This window comes from Epinephelus fuscoguttatus, linkage group LG9, assembly GCF_011397635.1.
Source record: "Epinephelus fuscoguttatus linkage group LG9, E.fuscoguttatus.final_Chr_v1".
Taxonomy (NCBI): Eukaryota; Metazoa; Chordata; class Actinopteri; order Perciformes; family Serranidae; genus Epinephelus; species Epinephelus fuscoguttatus.
Window position 1 is genome coordinate 16,875,070 of NC_064760.1, and position 23,327 is coordinate 16,898,396.

General features: G+C 43.6%; 1 protein-coding gene across 4 annotated transcripts in view; it reads right to left on the reverse strand.

Annotated features, from left to right (window-relative positions):
- The window catches only part of pcdh19 (protocadherin 19), a 69,147-nt gene that overhangs the window by 26,076 nt on the left and 19,744 nt on the right, over positions 1 to 23,327 (reverse strand). For 2 of the 4 annotated variants that reach the window (XM_049585656.1, XM_049585654.1), the window contains exons 3-4: positions 7,490 to 7,549; positions 5,523 to 5,706 (exon numbers count right to left, since the gene is read on the reverse strand). In XM_049585656.1, coding sequence (XP_049441613.1) covers positions 5,523 to 5,706; positions 7,490 to 7,549 — 244 coding nt within the window. The remainder of the gene's footprint in view (positions 1 to 5,522; positions 5,707 to 7,489; positions 7,550 to 23,327) is intronic. The other 2 variants (XM_049585657.1, XM_049585655.1) reach the window with 1 other exon arrangement.

Consider the following 23,327-nt stretch of genomic DNA (forward strand, 5'->3'; position numbering starts at 1 on the left):
GAATTAAAGTGTGAGCTATGACAATCAAAGGAAGTCGGAAAAAAAAAAATAGATTTAGCTCTCTTTGTCACCAGCCCCCTCGGAGTCTGTTCCCTCGCTTCTCCCTTGACACTAATGGTTCTACAGAGCCAAAGCTAGCATGTCGCACACTTCAACCAAATCCCCCCCTAACTTCACAGACATGCCTATAAAGATAAAGACGAATTCATTTTATATAGCTCCCCTTCTTCTCAGTTTATAGTTACGGCGATATCATCCGTTATTATTCTACTGGCAGATACGACGGAGCCATTACATGTTAAAGATAGCCCTTCCTTTATAGATTTTAAGAGATTTAATGTAATTTGTTCTTCAGATACTTCCCTAATCTAATCCACTGGGTGAGGATATTTCAGGTCAGGTTTTCAAAAAGAGCACACACGCCTCTTTAGACTCTTGGCAGGGATTCAACAAAGAGGCATTCGCTCAGATTTAAGTCTAAAATCTCTCCACAAGCACTTCACTGAAAGTTACCTTGGTGTTGGCTGGTGCAGGAATAATGAACGGCCGCTGTCTGAGACCGCATCGCCGAAGAACACCGATGGACAAAAGCCAAAATATCAAACTCCCAAACTGATACAGAGAGAGAGGAGAAAGAAGCCCACTGTGATTCAGAGCTGGGCTAGTTAGCAGCTGCATCTCGTCACACAATAGCATTCCCACATGAAAGCCCCACGACATGATGGAGATGCGGGGTCTTTGTGTAAAGGTAACGGCTTGTCTCCTGGGCAAACAACACCTTTACATGGCACTGGGAACGGCAAACATTTGCACTGTAAAAGCCCGAGAGTTTAACCCTTCCTCCTTCCCTGCCTTCCAGCTTCCTTTTGTTCTCAGCACTTATCAACACAAGAAAACAGAACAATAAAAACACACAAAAAACAAGGCTCTTCTATCCTCGGCTTGTGTGTGTTGTTGTCCTTTGGCAATTGCAGTCTCTCAACTTGTTTTCTGCTTTAGCTGGCAGGAGAGGCGCGCCATACAACAGAGTTAGTCCCAGAAGACATCTAAGCAGCGGGGTGTTTAGTGAACATGCCTGTTTGTTTCCTGACAATTCCCTTCATTCACTCAATAGCACTCGCAGATAGTGTCCATTTTTTGTCAATTAAGACAGATGAGCTCAAAGTGAAACCACGCCGTCACACGACTGCAACTGCCGCGGCTCTCATATTATACAAACCTCGACTGTTCTATTTCTGCCTTTGTCCTCAAGTGAGTTTGAACAGAGGAAAACGAAGGAGGGAAAAGAGGAAGCTAGTGTTCTCCTGAGAAGCGCCACAAAAAACCCCTGATGATGTAGAATCCTCATACAGCAGGAGAGACAGACTCGACTGTGCGCCATGCTGAATCTGCCCATCTCTGTCAGCCCACCATGCCCTTTAACTGTGTAATTAGACCGTTGAGATGGTAATGGAGGGACGATTTCATTTGCTATGTCATTACATTTCTGCACGTGTAAGGATCTTTGGTCAATTCATTTAATAATTATGAACAGCCTCTCATTACTCTCTGGTGTGACCACTGCTGCTGACTGACTTTCAAAACAAAGAGAGGCGGAGGAGGGGACGCCGCCGCGGATCATCCGCTCTTTTCTCATTTAATAGAGAAACCAAAATCGGAAAATTAAAAGCGATTCGTTACGTTGTTACTCATTTACGAATCCAACGCGAAAAAAACTAGTAACAGCTTGTTTTTCATACTTCAATTTTATGCCTTTTATTACGTTGATAGTAGAAAATGAGAAAACGGACCACGGACCAAATTTGATTTTGATAATTAATGTGTCTGATTTGTGTGACCAGGAAGTTGCTGACTTCTTCGTGTGTGGCAATTGATGGCCTAACTCTGTGGCAAATACACTCGATGGAGCGATGGTGCTTCCTTATTTAGTGTGATAAATATCAGTATGAGGGTTTTTTCTTTCAACAAAGTATTTTGGAAAATGTCACGTTAGAAGTCTGAACTTGTGTGAACAGATAAACTTTTAGAAGAAACAGAAAGTATAACGTTGCCATGGATACAGTGAGTGAGACCGTGGGCAGCAGTGTGAGCCCTGGTTACATTTGTGTACATTTTGAAACAAATTTGAAGTTCCCCAAATAAAATAATAACAGTAATAACATTTTTTGCCACTAATTTCTTAACACTGAATGTGCTGACAACTATCACTGAATCACCCTGATATTAAAGAACTGTTCCCATTCCTACGCTTACAGTGAGTTACAGGTTATACTGGGTGCAAATTGAGCTTTGTTTTTTTTGCCCATGAAACTTTGTTGAAGGAAAAAAACAGCTGTAATTCATGACATTAAATCAGGCAGCGCACTGCCCAACTGTTTTTGCTGCAAGTTTATCAAGTGCAAGACAGCCACTTTATGGTCACACAATTGGACACATTAAACATCAGAATCAAATTCTGCGTGTGGCTCCTTTTTCTATTTCCTATTTTTGAATTGTGCATGAAATTAAAAGTACAAAAGACAAAAGAACACAAGCTGCAATTTGTTTTTTAGTTGGATTAATAAAAAATGAATTCGGCCCTTTCATACAGCTGGCACAGAGTGGCCTGTCAGTGCTAGAATCAGATTGATACAGCTGGCATTTTCACGGCCTGCACCCACATTGGGAAGCTGTGGCTCAGAGGCAGAATGGGTCAGCCACTAATCGGAAGCTCGGAGGTTCGATCCCTGTCTCCTCCAGTCTGCATGTCGAGGTATCTCTGAGCAATGCAAGAGTAGCAGGTGGCACCTTGTATAGTAGCCTCAGCCGCCAGTTTCTGAATGTGACTTGTGGTCAGATGACTAGAAAGTAAGTAAGTAGCTTGCACTCATCTGTGTGCACATGGGCGTGAAGTTGTGAAAATGAGGTGTGGTCAGGTGCATTGTTGGCTATTTTGAGGCAGCAGAAACAACAAAATCAACAAAACCATGGACAAAAACCTGGCAAGTCACATACATTGTATTTTCCTGCTATTTAAAGGGCACATTATTCAGATTAGATGCATCCACATATGATTACAACACGATTACTCTCTGCTTGTTACACACAAAGAGATTTGCTACTGGGTTGTGGTTGGGTGAGATCATTAATGAGAGAGACGCATGAGAAGCAGCTAACTGTATTATTTCAGAAGCTAAAAGTTTAGAACTGTTACCTCTTTCAGGGTCACAGTTTTGCTGATTGAATATTGCACGATATTTGCTGCCATTACATTACTGCTCTTACTGAATTATTCTCAGCAGGAATCCACCTGGTTCTCCAACTTGACTAAACCACCATGTAAATAGCAGGGCCTATGGTGTAGTAGTAGTAGTAGTAGTAGGTGTACCTGACACTGTCATTGATTGAATTCATGTTACACCCAAAAACCACCTATGATTAATCACTTTGTGCCCAGAATTTGCAACATTTAACAAGCAGGATGCTCTTGCGCCAGCCGCTTCAGATCGTTTAAACAGGGCTCATTGTTTTTACATTTTCTGATTCTGGATTTCCTATTGAAAATAAAACAAAACGAATGATACATGGATTGGGAAGTGTCCAGTGAGGCTATTTTGTTAAGTCCTTACTGAGGGAAATTGCCAGCCAAAAGTGAGTCTGAAGCCAACTGCAATAAAAAAGAAAGAAAAAAAAAAAAGCCAATAACAAACGGCCTAATTGTAATTCCAAACAGATACTTTGTTATCATCTATTCGTTCTGGTCAAAAAGAACGGACAGCACTGTGAAATAGCCTCTTGTTCTGTTTACCAGCAATGTGGTGCTGCATTACACATTCAGGAGGCATGCATCCATTTTGCTGAAACAGATACAATCATTGGTGGTGTTAATGAAAAAAGAACTGCCTCAGAGAGCTCTCCCCACTTGTAATATTCCTCATGTACATCATTTCTAATTGTCTCCAATAATGAGATCCCACTACTAGAAGACCTGTCAGCATGCATTTTTTAAGGCACGGGATTTTTTTTTTTTTTGTGGTTGTGAAGTAATTACAGCTGGCAACCGATAGTCAGCAAATTCACTTTTCATTGTTCATTACCATCTGATGGCGCTTGGTACAAGTTTATCCTAATGGTCACCGCACTTCCTGACCTTCTATATGTCAGCTGTATGCAGCTCAGTCATTACAATATATAGGCAGATCCATTTGTATGACGCCATTATCATAAAGTGTATGTTGCCTAATGTTATTATTCCCCAGTCAAACAACATCAACAGCCAAATTGCTCCAAGTGAAGCATCTGGTTAGCGAAACGTGCCAGGGACCAGACAAGGAAGAGCCGCCACATGTCTATTACTGCTCCTCGAACCACACCCGCACACTTCACAGTCCACTGATAAAAATAGATAAATAATTTCTTCATTCCTTTATGTTTTTTCACAAACTAGAATTCCTTTTCGTTATCTCCTGCTCATTAAAATTTCCTCCCTATATGAGTCGAGGGAAGAAAGTCGAGTACTGAGAGGGAGTCGACAGCCTTACTAGGGCAGTGTTAGTAAAAAGGAACCAAAATTATGTCGACGTTAACTGAGAGAAGGGGAAAAAAACTACATCTGGCACAAGTTCCCAAATTGGAGCAGAGCTCAAATGTAAGTTCAGATACTGCGAGTGATATCAGTGAGAGCCATCCTCAGGAGTGTGCTTTTAAACTAAAATGTCCGGCGCTTCCACCTCACTCAGAGTAAAATTGCTAATGCTGGTCTTTCTAAAATGTCTGCAATTTTCACACGCACCGACTCTCGTGCTCTGCTGAGCTGTTACACCTGTGCACGCCGTGTTACCTTTGAGCTGGGTAAATACCCTCAGGTGCATATAGTAACATCCCGGTCTGCTCCAGACAGCTCTCTCCTGCACTCTCTCCCTCTTACTGACCCACTCTCTTCCGCAGTCTGACTGGCAGTAGTTAAGAACGAACATGACCCCTGCGCTGACTTCTGCCAACCAAGTGGATGTCTTTTTAAACGGTGAGTCAGAAATGAAACATCAACATTAATTCCCTGCTAAATGATCCCGCTGAATAATGGATGAGGGCACGTGGAGATATGTAGATTTCCACCTTCTACCTTTGTGAGCCTAATTGCTGCCATTCAAGCACATCTGAAGTCGGCGCTACTTCAAGAGCAGACATGGCTACTATCAGTCAATAATGTTGCCTAAGCCCGTATCAAAGGGTAGCCTTTGCTGTCAGAGATCTTTCACATTAGCTGCTCTTCCAGGACATCAAAGACAAAGAAGAAAAAACGGTGATGTCCATACTCGCACATCTGAAGCCTGCAATGGGCATAATGCACCTCATAAGGTGCTCTCGTGGCATAAAAACAGAGTCACATACGAATGCACGTTGGTCTTATCTTGAGACTCCAAAGGATGTTGCTATCCTCCTCACACACACACACACACACACACACACACACACACACACACACACACACACACACACACACGCAGCGCACACATTCACGTACAAGCAACAGATTTCCTTACCTTGGTCTGGCAGCTGGCAAACATTGGGGGGGACAGTCATGTTCAGCACGTCATTGACAGCCGTGTCAACATAGTGTCCTCTCTGGACATCATGTTCACTGTCGGTCTGGTCGCTCTCCTCGTGGCCGCTGTCCTTCAGACTGTTCCCCTCCAGGTCCTTGAATGTCGATGTGCTACATGGGGGCCAGGAGGGAGGAGAGGGAAATGTTGATTAACTGTCACATCACCTTCTTTCACACACTCTCCTTCGTCCCCGCGTCTCTGATGGTTTGTGACGAGCTGTCCGTCTCTCTCTTCGTGTCCCCTTTTTTGTCCTTTCTATGAATTCTTTGCCCTTTTACGTCGTCTATTTCCATGAATGCAAAACAGAAATAGTGATTTCTTTTTTCTGTTGTTGTCGCTGTAGTTAAATACTTTCGCCTCTGCTAAGAACAAAGCCTCATCCAGCTTCTACGCTTGCAGTAACCATGAAATAAGAAGGAAGTTTAAATCTCTTCAGAGCCTTTTTGGATTAAGTGCACTTTTTTTTTTTTACTTCACAGATAGCAGCTATGGGGTGCCTCAGACAGCGACATTGTGGATGGATGCAATGACTTCAAGGACATCACATCGAGCAAACAGGAGGCACTCACTCACTACAATCAAACAAATACTGCAGTAATCAGGAATTCCTGGAAGGAAGATGGATGTAGGAAACGCTGGAAGCATACAAACTGAGCATCTGTCTTGTTTGGGGCTCACAGTCAATAAAGAGGGTGGGGGTGGGGGGGGGGCACAATCAACAGCTGCACAGTAACAGCATGATTTCCCTTCATTTGATTTCCATCCCACTGGAACAAATTCCGCTTTACAAACAACACTAAATAGGGGTGAATATATGAACATGTGTTCTTGCAGGGGAAGGAAAAAATATATGGATGAGTTCACGCCGTGTCAGAAAGGAGGTTATGGAGGAGAGAGAAGAATAGACGGAGGGAGAAAATGAGAGTAAACAAATGCGTGCAAACAAAAAGAAAAGCAGAGGAAGTGAAGGACAGTACAAGGTAGCTGCATTCCCAGGCCTCAAGCCTCACATTCTCCAGCCTGGGAGAGAGGACTGCAGGTAATGCTGGCTCTCTGATGTTATCACTGTAATTGCACCTGTCCCAGACCATGGGCTCACTGGCTCCTGAGGGGATTTCTTTGTAGTGTGCTGCAGAGGCCCACACTTGAATGCTCTTTGTTTACATTAATGCCGGGAATCTTTTGGGGGGGGAAATTGCTATAATGGGTTTTCAAAAGGCTGGGATGGCCTCAAACAAAAGAGGAGGCAGGAATGTTCCATAGCTGCAGGTAAAAAGGGAAGAAGTGTGGTTTCCCAAGTGAGCCTGGTTACAAATCCATGGCTGCAGGGAATTATTATATGACCCCCACAACCCTGCATTCCCACACCCCCTATCTCATATCCTGGTTCAGGTGGAGGGAGAGCACAATGAAAACATCCTCTCTTCACCTCAAGAAAAACAAATTATTGACTATTCATGAAGCTTTTCGTGTTTGGAGAAACAGTGGAAGTGAAGCACTTGAGACATCTCTTGAATATCATTTAATCACCGAGTAGTTGTTTTAAGCTGTAACCTGATGCAATTCAAGCCACATGTGCTGCTAATGAACCGAATTATGGGCGAGTAACAAGGTTATCTGTAAATATGAAAATCATTACTTGCTGATCCTGCTGCTGTGTGCTGATCTAATCATCTGAAACTGCGAGTTTTTGTGGCTCGTTTCGACAAAATGCTTGCTAAACGCACTGTGGAGTAATGCTATTTATCCCCAAAAATCTTATCCTGCCTTTGCAATTATAGTGAATGAGAAACATGCAGGAACACATGCAAACTGCTGCAACGGTAGCGGTGCACTCATTAGATAAAATAATTACAGATAACAATGGTAACGAGGTGCTGGTAACAATTCCTAATCAACACATACCTTTTAATGAGGTGGGCTCTGCTGTTCACGTAACTGGAGTCAATGGAATAATTCTCCGTCTGCAAGAGAACGATGCAGGGGGTGGGGTGGGTGATGAGTGGGTGGGGTGGGGGTTGTGGTTGAGGGATGATGGGGGGGCAACAGAGAGAGGTACTTTTAATAATGGAAGCAACCAAAATAATGTTACCAGTAATTGGCTTTCAGTTGAAATGTTATTTTACACAAAGGCCCCGGTGAGCAGCCTCGGCTTTCAAAGGGCTGAATCCTATTCTCTTTCAAAGCACACACACAGAGAGGCTGACTGGGAGTTGAGAGCTGAGGAGAGTGCTGCAGTGAGCGCAGCCTCTCCTCTCCTCTTCACCCTCCCCGCTCTCGATCCCTTGCTTCCTCCCTCCGCTGCCGGTCAGCCCACCGTCTTTAAAATGGAGTCATTAGGGCAGACAGACTATCATGCAGACAGAGGGGAGAAGAAAAGTTTCCCGTTTTTTTCTTCCTCTTCTGAACTCTTCACTTTTACCATGTTTGAGAAGACATTAATGTAGAAATATTAAATAAATAACCGCAAGAGAAGTAGATGAAATTAAGAGTGTACCAGGGGAATCTTCACTCCGCAATTGCAGATGAAAAGGCTTTCAGAATATGCATACGATAGATCTCTGACCCACATTAGAGAACACAGTTCAAAGGCATCCTACATTCATTCTTTTTTTCTCAACATTTATTTAGCAAGGAGGATGTCTGACGAGTGAGCGCACACGGACAGAGGAGTTAGTGTACACTGAGCAGGTATAGCCCCTCCTGTGTCTGCCAAGCTTCTTCTCACACTTGGTAAGATGTCAGAGGGCCAAAGGGTATCAAAGCCTCTCAAAGGACTTCCCCAGTCCCGCGAAAAGCCAGGATACGACCCTTTCGACAAACTTTGATAAGATGCAGGTGTTTTCTGCAGAAAGAAAGCAGAGCCTTCACTTAAAATTCCACGGCGCAGATACTGTATCCCGATAAAAAAGAGGCTGCGAGTCAATGACTGACTTCCGAGGGAAGCCTACAGTACCGATATCAAAGCCCTGTTGAAAAAAAAAGAGTCACCCCTATGATAAGAAAGGTTAATGCAGGCACTGGAGCACAGTTGCTGATTATCAAGTGAGCTACACATTTGACACAGGCCTGCTGTTGAGGTAGCAGCGGCCCCGAACAGCTGTCATACATGGTGACCAAACAGATTTGGATTAAAACTCAGTGTGCGACTGTGCGCAAGCTCTCCTTATTAGATGTTAATGGGGTTGAACATTTTGAACTTTTTCGGCGTCTGCGTGGAAGTGAAACCACAATACCGAGGAGTGTGAGCGGCGAGGACGGGGGGGTGGGGGGGGAGCAGTGGAAATGTCAAACATTAGTCCCAGTCTTCTTGGATCTCGTTTGATAGAAATAAATATATTCATAAATAAATAAAAAGCGATGCTGGCAGATCACAGCAGCCAATGTGTGGTGTTTACCTCTGGCAAATAGCGCCTATGACCTGTTTGCAGTCTATGAAAAATATAAGAGCTTGTTAATGCGACCGAATACATGTCTTTGTTTGTTTAGATTCTTGGTATTGATGCCATTTCTCCCGTGGCTTCAAAGACGACATATGTGCTGCGCTGCATTATTATCTGCTGTTCTCTGCTCTTTAGTTGCTGTAAACTTTAAGGAACTTATATGTATGTCAGAGGTGTAGTTATCTTTCAGTATTCTCCAAAGTGCATAGGTCTCCCTTCAGTCATTAGGAGATAAGCTGTTGTTTGCCACCTCACCTCCTTTACTCCTAATTATTTTTTGCAGGAAACTTGTATAATGATCAGCAACAATGCAAGGGTAGGCCTCTGATTGGGGTTCGCTAAATTATGATGCAATGTGTTTGCGCTGAAGGTTAACATCACTCCGTCTCCCTTTACCATTTACCCCTAATTAAACTTTAACTCATTAATACAGAGCAGATAATTCATAAAAAGGAATTTAATTAACGTTTTATTATTAGCTCTTAATTTGGAGCATGCCATGTTTGTTCTCTTGTATTACCCCTGACTCCTTTTGTTCCCGTTCAGCTTGACTCCATTAAATATCAAAGGTATCACTGGCAACACGCTGCAACTCAGACTTGTTATTAATTAATCATTAACATGTAATATTCAATTGATTTATAAATCATGCCATGTTTAAGACGTGTATGTGGTGTTTTATCAAAGAGTATCTTTCTCTTAAAGGTCTGGTGTGTAGGATTTCGGGGCAGCTATTGGCAGGATGGGAATATAATATTTATAACTGTGTTTTAATTAGTTTATCACACATCAGAACAGGAACTGTTGTGTTTGTGTTACCTTGTCATAGGACGTTTATATCTACATCAGGCCTTCTGGAAGTGTGAGGGCTTTGAAGCCAAATTTCATAGTGGCCAAACAGTGGAATTACAACTTCCGGGGCCATCACGTGATGCCATGAGGCCCCAAAAGACTTTTACCCATAGATTTACATTGGAAAAAGAGACGTCTGTAAACCAGTAGATACATTTTTATGAGCTTCACAACCCCTGTAAAATGATTCATTCATCTGGATTTCATTCATTTGGTCCGATAACATTTGAAAAGTTTATCAATGCTATTAAATAATTTTATCCCCATTCAAGTTATCTACATCAGGCCCCAGGAAGTGCGCCAGGCTTTGAAGCCAATTTTTGTAGTGGTCAAACAGTGGAATTACAACTTCTGGGTCTGTCACCTGATGCCATGAGGCCCCAAAATACTTTTTCCCATAGACTTACATTGGAAAAGAGATGTCTGTAATCCCGTAGATACATTTTTATGGGCATCACAGCCCCTGCAAAATGATTTGTTAATCTGGATTGGATTCATTTGGTCCGATAACATTTGAAAAGTTTATTAATGCGATTAAATAATTTTATCCCCATTCAAGTTATCTACATCAGGCCTTCAGGAAGTGCATGAGGCTTTGAAGCCAATTTTTCATAGTGGCCAAAAAGTGGAATTACAACTTCCAGGCCTGTCACCTGATGTCATGAGGCCCCAAAAGACTTTTTCCCATAGATTTTCATTGGAAAAAGAGATGTCTGTAAATGAGTGGATGCATTTTTTAAATCACAATTCCTGCAAAATTATTCCTTTATCTGGATTTGATTAATTTGGTCTGACAACATATCAAAAGTCTAGAAATGCTGCATGATTTAATCCCTATACACCCATTCAAGTTAGCCTTTAGTGCATTTGCTCTATGGGCCAAATGATGTGGAAGATCCAAGTAATTTTACACCCAGGAACTCAAACTTTTTTGGCTTCATGCATCACTGAGCAACTTCCAAAGCCTCCGACACTGTATCCAGTTCTCTTTGTACATCCATGATCCACACACAGAGCAGGTCCTCTTCCACTGAGTCCACCATGCTGTTCTACAGTAGCCCAGAATGGACAAACCAAACACTGGCTCTAGATAGGGGCTACTTGTGTTTTCGTGTCGGCCACTGTAGCTCTCCTACATGCTTGGCACATGGGAGAAGTTTCAGTTCTGCGTCCTCACCGCCAGATGCCACTACATCCTTTAAAAGATTCATACATGTATGTGTAAAACGCTCCTATTATAGATCAATGATGTTGATCAATAATGCTGTTCTGCTATAGCAAACATGAACTATATGTGTGTATTCTCCTGAGCTCCACTTTGGTCCCAGTGAACACGAATTAAACTGCCTCATCTTCTACAGTGGCTGCGCATCCAGTGAGAGACTAATGAAAATGCAAGGCATGAGTAACAAGGGGGAAAACTTCATTTAAAAGACAAGATAGAAAATTTCTTGTGAATGTCACTCTGGCTGCAGCCTGTAATTGGTTTGGATGGCAGGTTCTGTGTAAGCACAGCCTGAAGAGGAAGGCAGTATGCCCCAGCTCTCAAGCTGTTCCAGCCCAGAAATGGAACTGTACTCTCTTTATAATGCAATTCCCTCTCAGGTTTTTTTTTTTTTTTTTTCACGTGGAGCTCTCTTAAGTGTGTGGTAGGTTCAACCAAAGGAGACTCTTCACAGTATTCAACCATTCAATGTTTCTGCTCTCCCCATTTCCTCTTCTGCAGCTCATGTTCGACGCAGCAGGTGCTCGTTAATCAAAGGAAGAGTGGAGATAACCACATTTCCTCTATTTATCAAATTGTCAGTAGAAATAAACAAACACCCAACATGTGAGGGCATAACCTTGGGCATTGGTGAGTCACTCAAGAGGGACTATTCTGAGGCAGAATCGGATGCATTAGGCCAGGCTTCCTGTAAAGAAATGTAATGTCTTCCCCCGCATTTCTGAGCAACCTCAAATTGGAGGACATGTCAATATATCTTGCTCATAGGTCAAGTTTCAGGCAAGAGGATGAGGACTGCTTAACTACAGCGAGGACGCCACAAATGGCTACTTAATCAGGTTGGACAATGTGTTGTTGTGATCTGAGCGGCCCCAGTTTGGCGGCCCGAGCCACTCTATCCCCATAATTATTGTTCCGTTTCATCTGGAGGGCTGGAGGGAGGAATGTAGTCCCCGGTGTCGCTGGGTGACTGATAGGTAGTGTCAGGATGAGTGGGGAGGGCAGTGGAAAAGAGAGTGGAGAGGGTGAAGATGGGAGGAAATGGGTGAGACTTGACCTGCGGGAGACTTGCGGTCCAGCTGCTGCAGCCCAGTAGCTTTCCCCTTTTCACCCTTTGCTTCTGTCTCTCCAGTAAAACCTGCGGCACAGGGACGACGGGCTCGCTCCTCTGCCACTGAGAGGAAAAGCAATCTCCTCGCCTAGTTGCTGCCGTAAGATTTGATTTGCCTTCCTCCCAGCGTGACAATTGGTTCTGTAGTCTGGATGCAAGTGTATTCATTGTGTGGGGGCATGGGGAGCGCCAGAGAGAAGAGGAGGGGCGGGGGAGTGAAGACACCAGTTGTTACACCAGTAAACACCCGACAAGTTCAGCAGATGTCACACAGATAGGAGAGAAAAAGAGAGAAAAAAAATGTCACACAGCTGCCCTACTGTATGTATTATTGAGGCTGATACAGCACAGAATAACATTTAAACAGAGAAGCAAGCTAGGAAAATATGGACAGATGCAGCGACATGCACTGATAACAAATTATTTTGAGAAAGGGATGCATGAGATGATCAGCAATCTGCTTCAAGAATTTTACTTAAAGGGATTGTTTGTCCTTTACATTTACAGTCAGAAAAACAAACTGACGTGAAAGCAGAAAACTGCAGTTTTGATAAGAGGTCTGTATCTTTGTCTGGAATAATTGCCATTTATCAAATTACAAGATTAAACCTTGTTCAAACACAGATGCATACAATCAATCTGTTAAGCAAAGATAACATTTGAGATAAACTGTATCCATTAAATGCTGCTTAAAAACAGAAGGTAATTTAAGCAGGGCGGGGCACGCTGTACGAGACTGTGTTTTAAAAATAAAAAAAAAACCGAGCCTCTAAAAGGAGAAAAATTGATTACAGGAGTGAGTGTTTCATGTCCGTCATGGATGCAACTCTTTAATGTCGTCAATTTAACTGACGACAAACATCAAGAAACGTTTGTTGTGGATACAAAACGCTCTCACGGCCACGCTCGAAAAGCACGGTTTCAACATACAGAACAACAGATGAGACAGAATCAATTAAAACTGTCAGATTGAATTTTGCTGCTTCATTCTGCGTTTGAGCAGTCTGAGGTTGTGCCTCAGCCTTCGTTTATCGGTGCTGCAGCTCGCCCCGCGGACTCCCCTCGGTCCCGGAAGGAAATGTTACACATAATGTGCCTTGTTATTGATATCCCATTGCTAAAGGAAGAGATGAGGAGAGAGCGATCCAGGGGGTTTACGGGGCAAGCCGGCTGCAATTAGAAAATAAAAAGGCTTCATTATCCTGCCCAGGTCGGCTTGTGATAAAGTTAAAAGATTAGTGATGAAAAAAGTAAGGAGGAGGAGGAAATTAGAGGGAAAACTCCAGCGGATGAAGGATGGTCAGTGTCTGTTACTGCCTGTTTACAAATGCATGTATTCCCCTCATGTAATTTTGCAGTGAGGATGCAGAGGAATGTGTGTTTCCCTGTGTGTGTGTGTGTGTGTGTGTGTGTGTGTGTGTGTGTGTGTGTGTGTGTGTGTGCGCAGGTGACTTTCTCATCCTCCACACTCTGACTATGAAAAGAAATGCTTCACTTTGAGCCTCTCGCACATTCACATTCTTGCACACACAGACTCTCTCTTTCCGCTTCCCTACAAAAGCTCTGCTCCAACAATCCCTGACTTGCAGGGCTGAGCTGGCGCCCGACCACCTCGCCTCTGGGTCTGCACCCAGCAGCACCTCTAAGCAGCTCACATTCAGTCTGTGTGACACCCATGACGAAGACACAGACCACCGAGGCACCTGCTCAGAAAGGCTGTGTGTTTTGTTTATCATTTATGTGGGGAGGGAGAAACGCTCTTTGGCCCCCTGAGGTGCCGTAACCTTCCACCTTGCTGCCCTCTACCCCAACGACCATCATCATCATCATCATCACCTTCTTCCCGATTATAGAATTTCCCATAGATCCTCTGCCATCTGCTAGATTATAGATTTCCCTCTTCCTTTATAGAGGGCAGGGCCCCTAAGGGAGGATCAGCGGTAAAAAGGGTGAAAGAGTGCCTGAGGCACAGCCATGGTTGTGGATGAGATTACATTTTCTATTTCTGCCTGCTAAAGGGGGCCTGCCGTGATGAATACAGAGAGTTGTTACCATTTAATATCAACTGGCTCCCCTGCAAACTCAAATTATACACAATCAATTGTGACAGAAGGGTACATGTGTGACAAATAACCTGCCACATTCTCTGCATCATTTCACTTCATCACCCATCAATTCACCCCAAACCCAGTAGCCCATTTGGGAATCAATCATGTTATGAAAGTGAGTGATTCTGTGGTGAAAACGTTTTTAAAAGCTCCCTTGCTCCGCTGCAGCTTGTACATTTCTGCAGTCTTTGTGACCGGGCGAAAAAATAAATAAGCTGGGAATTGAATGCTATTATTATGGGGTCAATTGTGTCCTTGACCACATGTGTTAAGTGTTGAGTATTGTTTGAGCAAACTAAATAACAGCTCCTCCGAAACACAATGAAACAGACACGTAAATACAACAGCACTTCCTGCTTGCACTTCCTCCTCATTTTTCTTGCCTTTCCGTGTGAAATCGAACAAATATTTGCTCGTTCCGACTCAAAACAATCACCCCCTGCTCTCGTAAAGTGAGGGGGGAGAAAAAGGCTAAAGTACTAAAGCTATTGCCTGCTCCACCTGTGTATTAACACCCCCTCCCCATGTAGGAAACTGCGGAAGATAATGCGGCTGTCTTTTATTGTGAAACAGAGACAATAGTCCAGACCAGTCTCCATGTCACTCAGGCCTACAGGCTCCACAGAAGTCCAGTTAGTAGAGATGTGATTAATTATACATACATTGATAGAAACAACATTCATTATTCATGAGCTTCTCAACGTCAAAGCTATTTCCCTCCCTTTCAGCATGATGAAAAGATTTTAAATAATAGGCCCCCTCTGCAGACGTCTGCATTCCAGCGGAGTCGGCTGACGCTAAAGAGGCTTAAGTCAGAGCTGTTGTCTTACCAGAGAATCACTGCTCAGGACCAACATGTTTCAAACTGTTGGTGGCTATGTGGGTTCCAGGGTCGCTGTTTTTGTTTTGTCTTTGTCTTAACAGACAAGGCTGCTGCTTTTAAGCCTTTCAGATGGGAGATATAGTGTCCGCTTGGAATGAATACAGCGTCACGGTGCGCACATGGGGCTGGATAGAGTTTCATTTAGCACCTGTTCAGGTCTGCATGTGTCTCCAGACTTATTCTATCACCAAGTCAGAGAGGAAACCTGAGCATCTCTATGAGATTCGTGGTTTTACATAGTAAGGAGGGAGGAGGGAGGAAAAAGACTTGACTATCTGGGCTGTTTCCTAAAAGAAATCGGCTTACTTTTCTCAAAGCCTGCGGAGCCTAATCAAACTCAAATAGCAGGCACTTCCCCGTAAGGCGAGTCTTGAGGGATTTTCTTTAATTTGGATGTCAGACCGAAAAGTTTTCACACTCCTCTCATCCCAAAATCCATTAATGTGTGTATGGCGCCACGCAAGAGGTGTAGGTGGTAATTTTATGAACAGACTCTGGAAATGTTGACACCTAATTCAGGTATTGTGTTGTGGAGCCTCTGGGAATAAGCACTACAAACGTATGTTTTTAACAGTCATTTAATTGTTAGGAATTACTAGATAGCGTTTCTCTTCTCGGTTGTGCCCTATATTAGCCAGTGTTGAGGGGGAGGAGGGGGCACGCTGAATTAGCGCACGAGGAATTCCCAAAGGTTTCTCCCACCTCCCCTGGGCAGGCCCTTAAAAATACACATTCAGAGACACAGCAGATTATGTAAACACATTCCCCTTAAATGCTTACATGAGAGCAGCGAGTGAATAAACAGCACAACTTTGAGTCACTTTTGAAATCAGGAAACTCAGAATTAATTTTTGATTAACTCGATACACACGGGGATGACAGGAGTGAGGAATCTGCGAGGGGGAGCTGATCAAGTTTGCACTCTGCAACATGGTGGAGCGCGACGCTTGGTATACATTTTCTCTCAGCAGCTTAAAGGTGGCTGCCAGTCACATCGGTGCTGCTGTAGTCTCCCTCCCTCTCTCCTTTTTCTCCCGCTCACTGTGACAAGGCATCTTTCCAGACATTTTAGTTGGATGGAGATTTGCAGCAGCTCATTACAGACTGGGAGGCTCTGTGAGCGGATGCAGTCACTCGGAGATGGATTGAGTGGGTCTGTTTATTGACATGCCTTAATCTGACACTGGGTAAAGGGAATGAGTCACCGCCTCCAGACACACTACCACATCACAGCCACTCCAGCAAATAGGGAGGCAGCACCCAGGATACAAGTGGAACTTCATCAGCGCTCATTAATCCAACTACCCCAGGCCACTCGCTCAAACAAACCATGTTTACACTGCGTGTTGGCTGGATGGAGGGGTGATGGAGCTTTTCAAAAGGGCATGTGTGCAGGTGCTCAGATCCGCAACGCACACACACAAATGCGCATACTGTCCCCACACACACACACACAAACATGTACTCCAGACTCCAGCTCATCAAAAAAGCAACCCGCCCTCCTAACCCACAACCCCCTAAACACAATATCGGTGTACACCAGCTGCTGGAACTCAGTCAGTGCACTTTGTCTCGCAAATCAGAGCCGGTGCACAAATCAGGGGTGGACGAATGGGCTCCATGCCAAAGTACGTATCACAGAAAGGGGCTTTTTATTAAACAGATGGGCATACGAGATCTTTTAGCTCGCGTCACAACAAGGCTACTCCTATCAGCGATCCAGCTATGGAAGCCTAGTTAGCTTTTTGATCCTGTTTGCTGCCGCTTTCATGAAAGCACATCTGGTGCTAATATTTGAGATGGTCTTTCTAGGCAGCTGTCAGCACCGGGATTGACAGCAGAGTATTAGCTGCCTGCACATCACCACCGCATCTTTAAATCCAGCTTGTTAACAGGGCTGTGACAGGCTGCCATCAGGGCACAGGCAGAACAAAACAACACTAAGTGGTCCGACGCTACTGTTTGTTTTCCATTACACTGCTGTTTAGTGCTTTGTCTGAGAGATGTGGACATGTGAGTCCTCTATATTCTACATTAGACTGTAAATTTACAAAAAAAAAAACAAAACAAAACAAAAAAAGATTCTAAACCCCTGCAAAAACAAGAAATATGTGTGAGATGTGTAAGCCGGTCGCAAACAAATATAAATCTTTCTTGAAGAAATGCTCACATGCAGACACGCGGGCGCAAAAGCAAAACAAGCAAACGGGAATAAACAGTGTGTGAGTCAGAAAGGGAATAACACAAGGCAAATTTACAGTGAGACACACGTGTTCGTACACAAACACACTCATGCAGTCGCAGTGGGGCAGAAAGTGGGAGTGGGGGCCTGCTGTCGTCTCCGTCAGGGACTGGGAGCCCAGCAGCTTGAGAGCAATGGAGAGGGGGCCAGATGCAGCGGGCTTGACCCACTCAGTCGTGAGGGAGGGGAGGAGGGGGGGGGGGTGTTTCAGCAGCTGAAACACACAGGGATTAGCTGCACTGACTTCATTTAATTTAATTTGTATTAGGGCCGTCTTTGGGGGCAAACATCGTTTTTCACTGCGGGGGGATATACGGGGTCATGGAAAACAGCAACAGACGGTGGATCTCTGCCTCCAACACTGCAGTGGATCCACAGGGGAAAGCATGGCACTGTATTCTCAAACCCCCGGCACACACATGCACACACAAACACTCCGGCGCATATCTCGTTTCCCCCCTAATTATGTCTATATTATGAAGTCAAACCCATCCAATTGAAATGCATCTTAAACCCTGCATCCACCTTTCCACAGCTTGATTTCTTGAAATGAAGACCTTGAATCCTTTTGTTCTGCCACCATAAACAACACGTAGTAATTTTCGTGCTTATCAAAGCTCCGCGCAGTTGTGTGTGTCTGTTTGTGTGCGTGTTGCAAACACACACACACACACACACTAAGCTGTTATCTACCAAGAACATATCTTAGGGGTGGATGTTTATCTGTGCTGATGCAGATTGGAGTTCTCTTTGTCTCAGTGCAGTGGTACATAATATTGTTTGTCTTTTTTTTTTTTTTCTCGTCGTTTATTTCTCCTAGGCTGATATAGTTTGATATCCTATAGTGGAGAAATCCTTTTAGTTACCGCCAGGCATCTAATGTGCTTTTACTTGTAATCTGGGAATTTAATAAATGAGGAGGAGAAGAAAAAAAAATCAGTACACAATCGAATAATTCAACTCCCCATTGCATTGCTTGGAACATGACTTACACTGTTAAGCAGAGGAGGAAAACAACTGCAGTGACTGAGTGAGTACCCAACATGCCTCCTCACAATTTACAATAGCTGTGTGGAAAAATATGGCCGCGATCAGCCATCAAGTCTGCTGTAGCCAAAGCCTGCGGTCATATGAAAGCTCCCTTTCTGTCTTGTGCAGGTGACACGGTCTGAGAGGAAGCTAATGTACCATGCAGTGGGAAAAAGTAGTTTTATTACAAAAACATCCAAAAAAATAAAGGAAAAAAATATGCTGCAAGAGCATTGCTTTGTTTCAGCAGACAGAGAGGACTGTACTGCTGGAGCCTGTTCAAGACTATCAGGCGCTCACTAGCAATCCTTTTTTTTTTTTTCTTCCTCCCTCTCTCCCCCAGCCCCTATCAAAAGATGTTACTGTGTAAAATGTCAAAGAAAAAAAAGGCAAGAGAAGTAATCCCCTTCTCCTTTTTGATCGCAAGTGGAATAATTGGAACCCTCTTAGGCTCATTACATGAGTTGCCCGCCAGCCAAAAGACGGCTCCAACTGCCCCTCTTCATTCATGTTGGAGCTTTGAAAAATATCGCTTCCTCTAGTAACAACTCTTTATGAGATGCAATGACTAGAGGTCCTGGTACCTACACTAACGGGTAATCCCACAATGCTTTTGAAAACACATCTTTCAACTACCACTGTCAAACATCGATTCAGAGGAGCCGGCAACATAATAACGTCATTATGCATATTGCACAGCACTTCTCACCCTCGCTCTTTTTTGGCAACGCACTTCTTCTCAATTACATAAGGTATCGCATATGTAGCGAGTTAATTTGGACCCCTATTACTAATAACCTGGTCCTCATTGTTATTACAACTATGCTTGTAATTATTGTGACTCTAATTACTATTACTGTATTACCCAAATTAACCTTATTCTGGGTTTAGATCACCCGCACTGACGGTAGCCAAGACATGCCTATGAAGAATGGCACCAATGTCCCTTCAGATAAATCCAGTATAATTAGCTGTGTGCCTTACAGGGCCTGTGTGATGGTAATAATTAGAGCTACTGTAGCAAAGGTCATGCAAAACAATTTAGAGAGGATGCTGGCTGCATGGGTAATAGGAAGGAGAGAGGGGGAGCGATAAGAGGAGGGGAGAGCTCGGATGAACGTGGAGACTCTTCTCCTTTTCCATCTTTCAGAGATGGAAGACGAATGGTTGTTACTTTACCTCTGCACTCGGTTCATTTTTAACCAATGCTCTCAAAATAATAGGAATTGAAAACCCATTTTAATGGCAAGTAGACTCCCGACTAACGTAGTTTCAATGGATCCGTGATTAGATTTGAGGAAAGTGCTACAGGGTGTATCTGTGAACTGGTATCAGCTGAAATCGATTCGCCGCCTTTGAGGTGTGATAGCCGCCCCGTCACCCTGTTGTTGTTGCATTTGTTCATTAGCTCGTGTGTAATGTATTTATGCTTACCCTTAGCTATCATTATTAATTGTGAGAAAAAGGAGAGGGAGAGAAAGCGAGAGATGTGTTGCTTCACCCAGGTGCACAGGTTAATGAGCTGAGTCAAAAATGTTGACACTGAGGTAAACAAGTGCTCACACAGAGATACTTCTATTTCTACACACAACCCCCCTCCTCCCTCATGTGGCCTGGTTCTCTCTGTAACTCCCAGTCTGCTCCCGAGATGAGAGCTCAGGGTTCACAGCCTGGATCCCACCAGGAATTCACTCGGCTCCCTCACCTCGCCACCATCACACCCCGATGAGATAAGTAACAGACTCACATTCAAATATAGCATCTCAAACAACACATATGCCTATGTGTGCTAGATTGGTCTCTATTCCCTGTTGTGACACTGACGGACCCCTCCCGCCCCAACAACACTTCATTAGCAGGGAGTGATAAAAACAGCCTCAAACTGGTAGGACAAACCTATGGCTCTGTAGCTCCTGTCTTTGTTTGTCGATGTCACCTGAACCGTGAAGCAGCCGCTCTACAGATCACTGTTTTTATGTTTTAAACAAAATCGTCGTTTAAGTTTTGGGTTTTTGCATGTATGTTTCTCGTTTGCATTTCTTTCAGAGCAGCATTAAAGGAGTAGTTTTTGGACATAAGCTCATCCATGTTCTAGAAGAGACTTAGGCTACAACCACACTAATGCATTTTCATTTTAAAATGAAAACAATCTTTGTACACCCAGGTATTTAAACACAGTTTCAGAGATAATCTCCGTACACTGAGAATGCGCGTCGATGTAAACAGGCAGCAGAGAGTTTAATATGTGGTTGGTTGCTTAGGTACAGAAAATATGACGAAGGAAGTACAGCAATGGTAAAAAGTAAAATCAGTAAGATTTATTTGCTTGGACTGACGACGAGGTGGAACTGTTACTATAAGTAACACGAGTATAATGCAGTCAAAGTGGCTGATAATGCAGTCAAAGTGGCTGATATCATAGATTGAAAGCAAATGCGTAGGTGTCTGCGTCATCATTATCGAAAGTCTCCATTTGTGCCCAGGGTGCTTTCAGACCTAGAGTTGTCTTGCTTTGGTCTGAATCAGTGACTAATTTTGTCCCAAAGTTGCATAATTGCCTAGTGTTGGTTCATGTTCTCACGGCAGCATTTACAAGTGGACCAGATAAAATGTGTGCTTGAGAAAGCTGCTCTTGATTGGTCAGAATTTCCATGCGGGAAAAATCCAGGAAGTAAACAAAACATAGAAGAGGGCAGCTGTGAAAGCACCCTTAAATGAAGCTCCCAAGTTTTCATACTAAAACTGGGTCAAAGACATTTTCAGAAATCTCCTTTCAAGGTTTCTGGAAATGCAGGAGTAGTGTGAACAGTGGGAGTAAATGCAGCAACTGTTAGGGGGTGATCATCAATGAGACGCTAGAAACACAGACACTTCAAAGACGCTTGAAATGCTGGAATTGCTTATTCAATGTGCGCTAGCTACTGGCGTCCGACGCTCAAAAAAGTTGAAAATATTTTAACTTTTCAGCGTCAATGCACGTCTAAAAACGTGCATCTGCAAAAATGCATGTCTAAAAAGACGCTTGAATGCCGGTCAGACGAGCCTTATCATAGGAAAACAGTGATTTTACTGGCGACGCGTTTCTAGCATTTCATCTCGGTGTGATCGCTCCCTTATGTGGATGTAGCCTTAGACGAGAAGATTGATACCACTCATATCTCAGGAGACAGTTAGCTTAGCTTAGCCTCTGTCCAAGGTGAAAAATGCACCTCTAAAAGCCATTTCACAGAAAGGACTGATTCTTCACGGAAATGTATAAAAACTGATCTTGTGGGTTCTTATGATTGCTTGCACAGCCTTGCAGAACAATATATGTTTGCAACAAGAAAACCTTTGTTCCAACTGGTGTCTACCTTCAGGTCATATCTAGCTTGCTGCTAAAAAGGGGGAACGTCTTCAGCTGGGATACAATGACGATGCTAATGTAGCTGATATGTTGAACATGGAATGGTGCTAGCTGCAGCAGCTAGCTTTAGCATCAAATTTTGGGTGGGATTATTAGCCCCTTTGAAACTCACTGTCTGGAAAGGTTTTTGATGTGAGGTGTGGACACGGGCACTTTTTAGGAGGAAACTTTTTGACGGAAATGGAACACGGCAGTATGAAAAATTAGCGCTGCACCAGGCCTGCACAGTTGTCACCTGCATGGAAATTTTGCACTGTATTTTTGCATCACACTGGTAAGAAACAACTTTAAAAATCACCAATAAACTTGCACATTGTATCATGTCTGTTCAAAACCTGAGGTGAAAAAAAAAAAAAAGCACCTTGTGGTTTTACCGAGGGCTTTGTACTGGACTATTTCCTGGGCAGTGGTGAACTGGAGTCTGTGCTGATTGCTTGGCAACAACAACAAAATGTCAAGCCATTCCTTTAAACTCCTTTTAAAGATTAATGATAAAAACATTAGTATGATGCTTTAATGTTTAATGTTATTATTAGACCCATTCAAAATTGAGATGGTTCATTTTCTGTCTACTATTCTTATTTTGTGAAAATTGATTAACATGGAAACAATGTTAAATTGAGGCTGATTGCAGGTTTCAGTCATCATAGCTTTGATCAGTGATTTCTGATCCTCGCCTGGTCTCAGATCCACATTTTCCCTGCAACAAAGGCTGGAGCCGTTGAGTCAAACAGTTCATGAATGTCTGTGTGAAAATGATTAAAGGCAACAAGCATAAAGTGCTGCAGGACATCTGATTTAGCTGCTTCATTCAGTTAGACTCAACTTACTGATGAAAATGACTGGGGTGGGAGCGCAGGCATATGCTCAGATCCATATGCCTTTGTGACTGTGGGGGTTTAAAAACCATAAATTGTGATTATCATTGATCTCAGTCATCAGATGCCTAATCTTTATGACTCATATCCGCACTGGCCACGTCGGGTGACGATGAAACCGTCCTCCCCCACATCTGAAGTCCCAAACAAGTGTTGAGGGAAGCAGTGATAAGCAGGTCCTTATCCTTTTAAAGACTCCCATAATCCAACAGTAGTGGGGGAAGGGGGGGGAGGGGGCTTCAGCTTTAAGGGACTTAGTCTGGATTATAGCTAGTCCTCCAAATTAAACCAAAAGTCAGCTTTCTGCAGTTGCTCATGCAAGCTGGCGACTGGCTTGTTACCAGCATTACTAACAAGGCAAACAACGGAGGTCTATAATTAGAAAATGCTCTCACTCAGCCACCAGGCGAACACACGTAGTAACAAAACCCAAAACCGTCCTCACCTACACTGGATATTCTGCCTTCTGCTCCCGGCTGACCTCCCGTGACTGCACTCAAAATGTCTTCCATGCCGTGTACCTGACTCTCACTGCCAACCAGCTTAGCCACAGACAAGCTTCTCA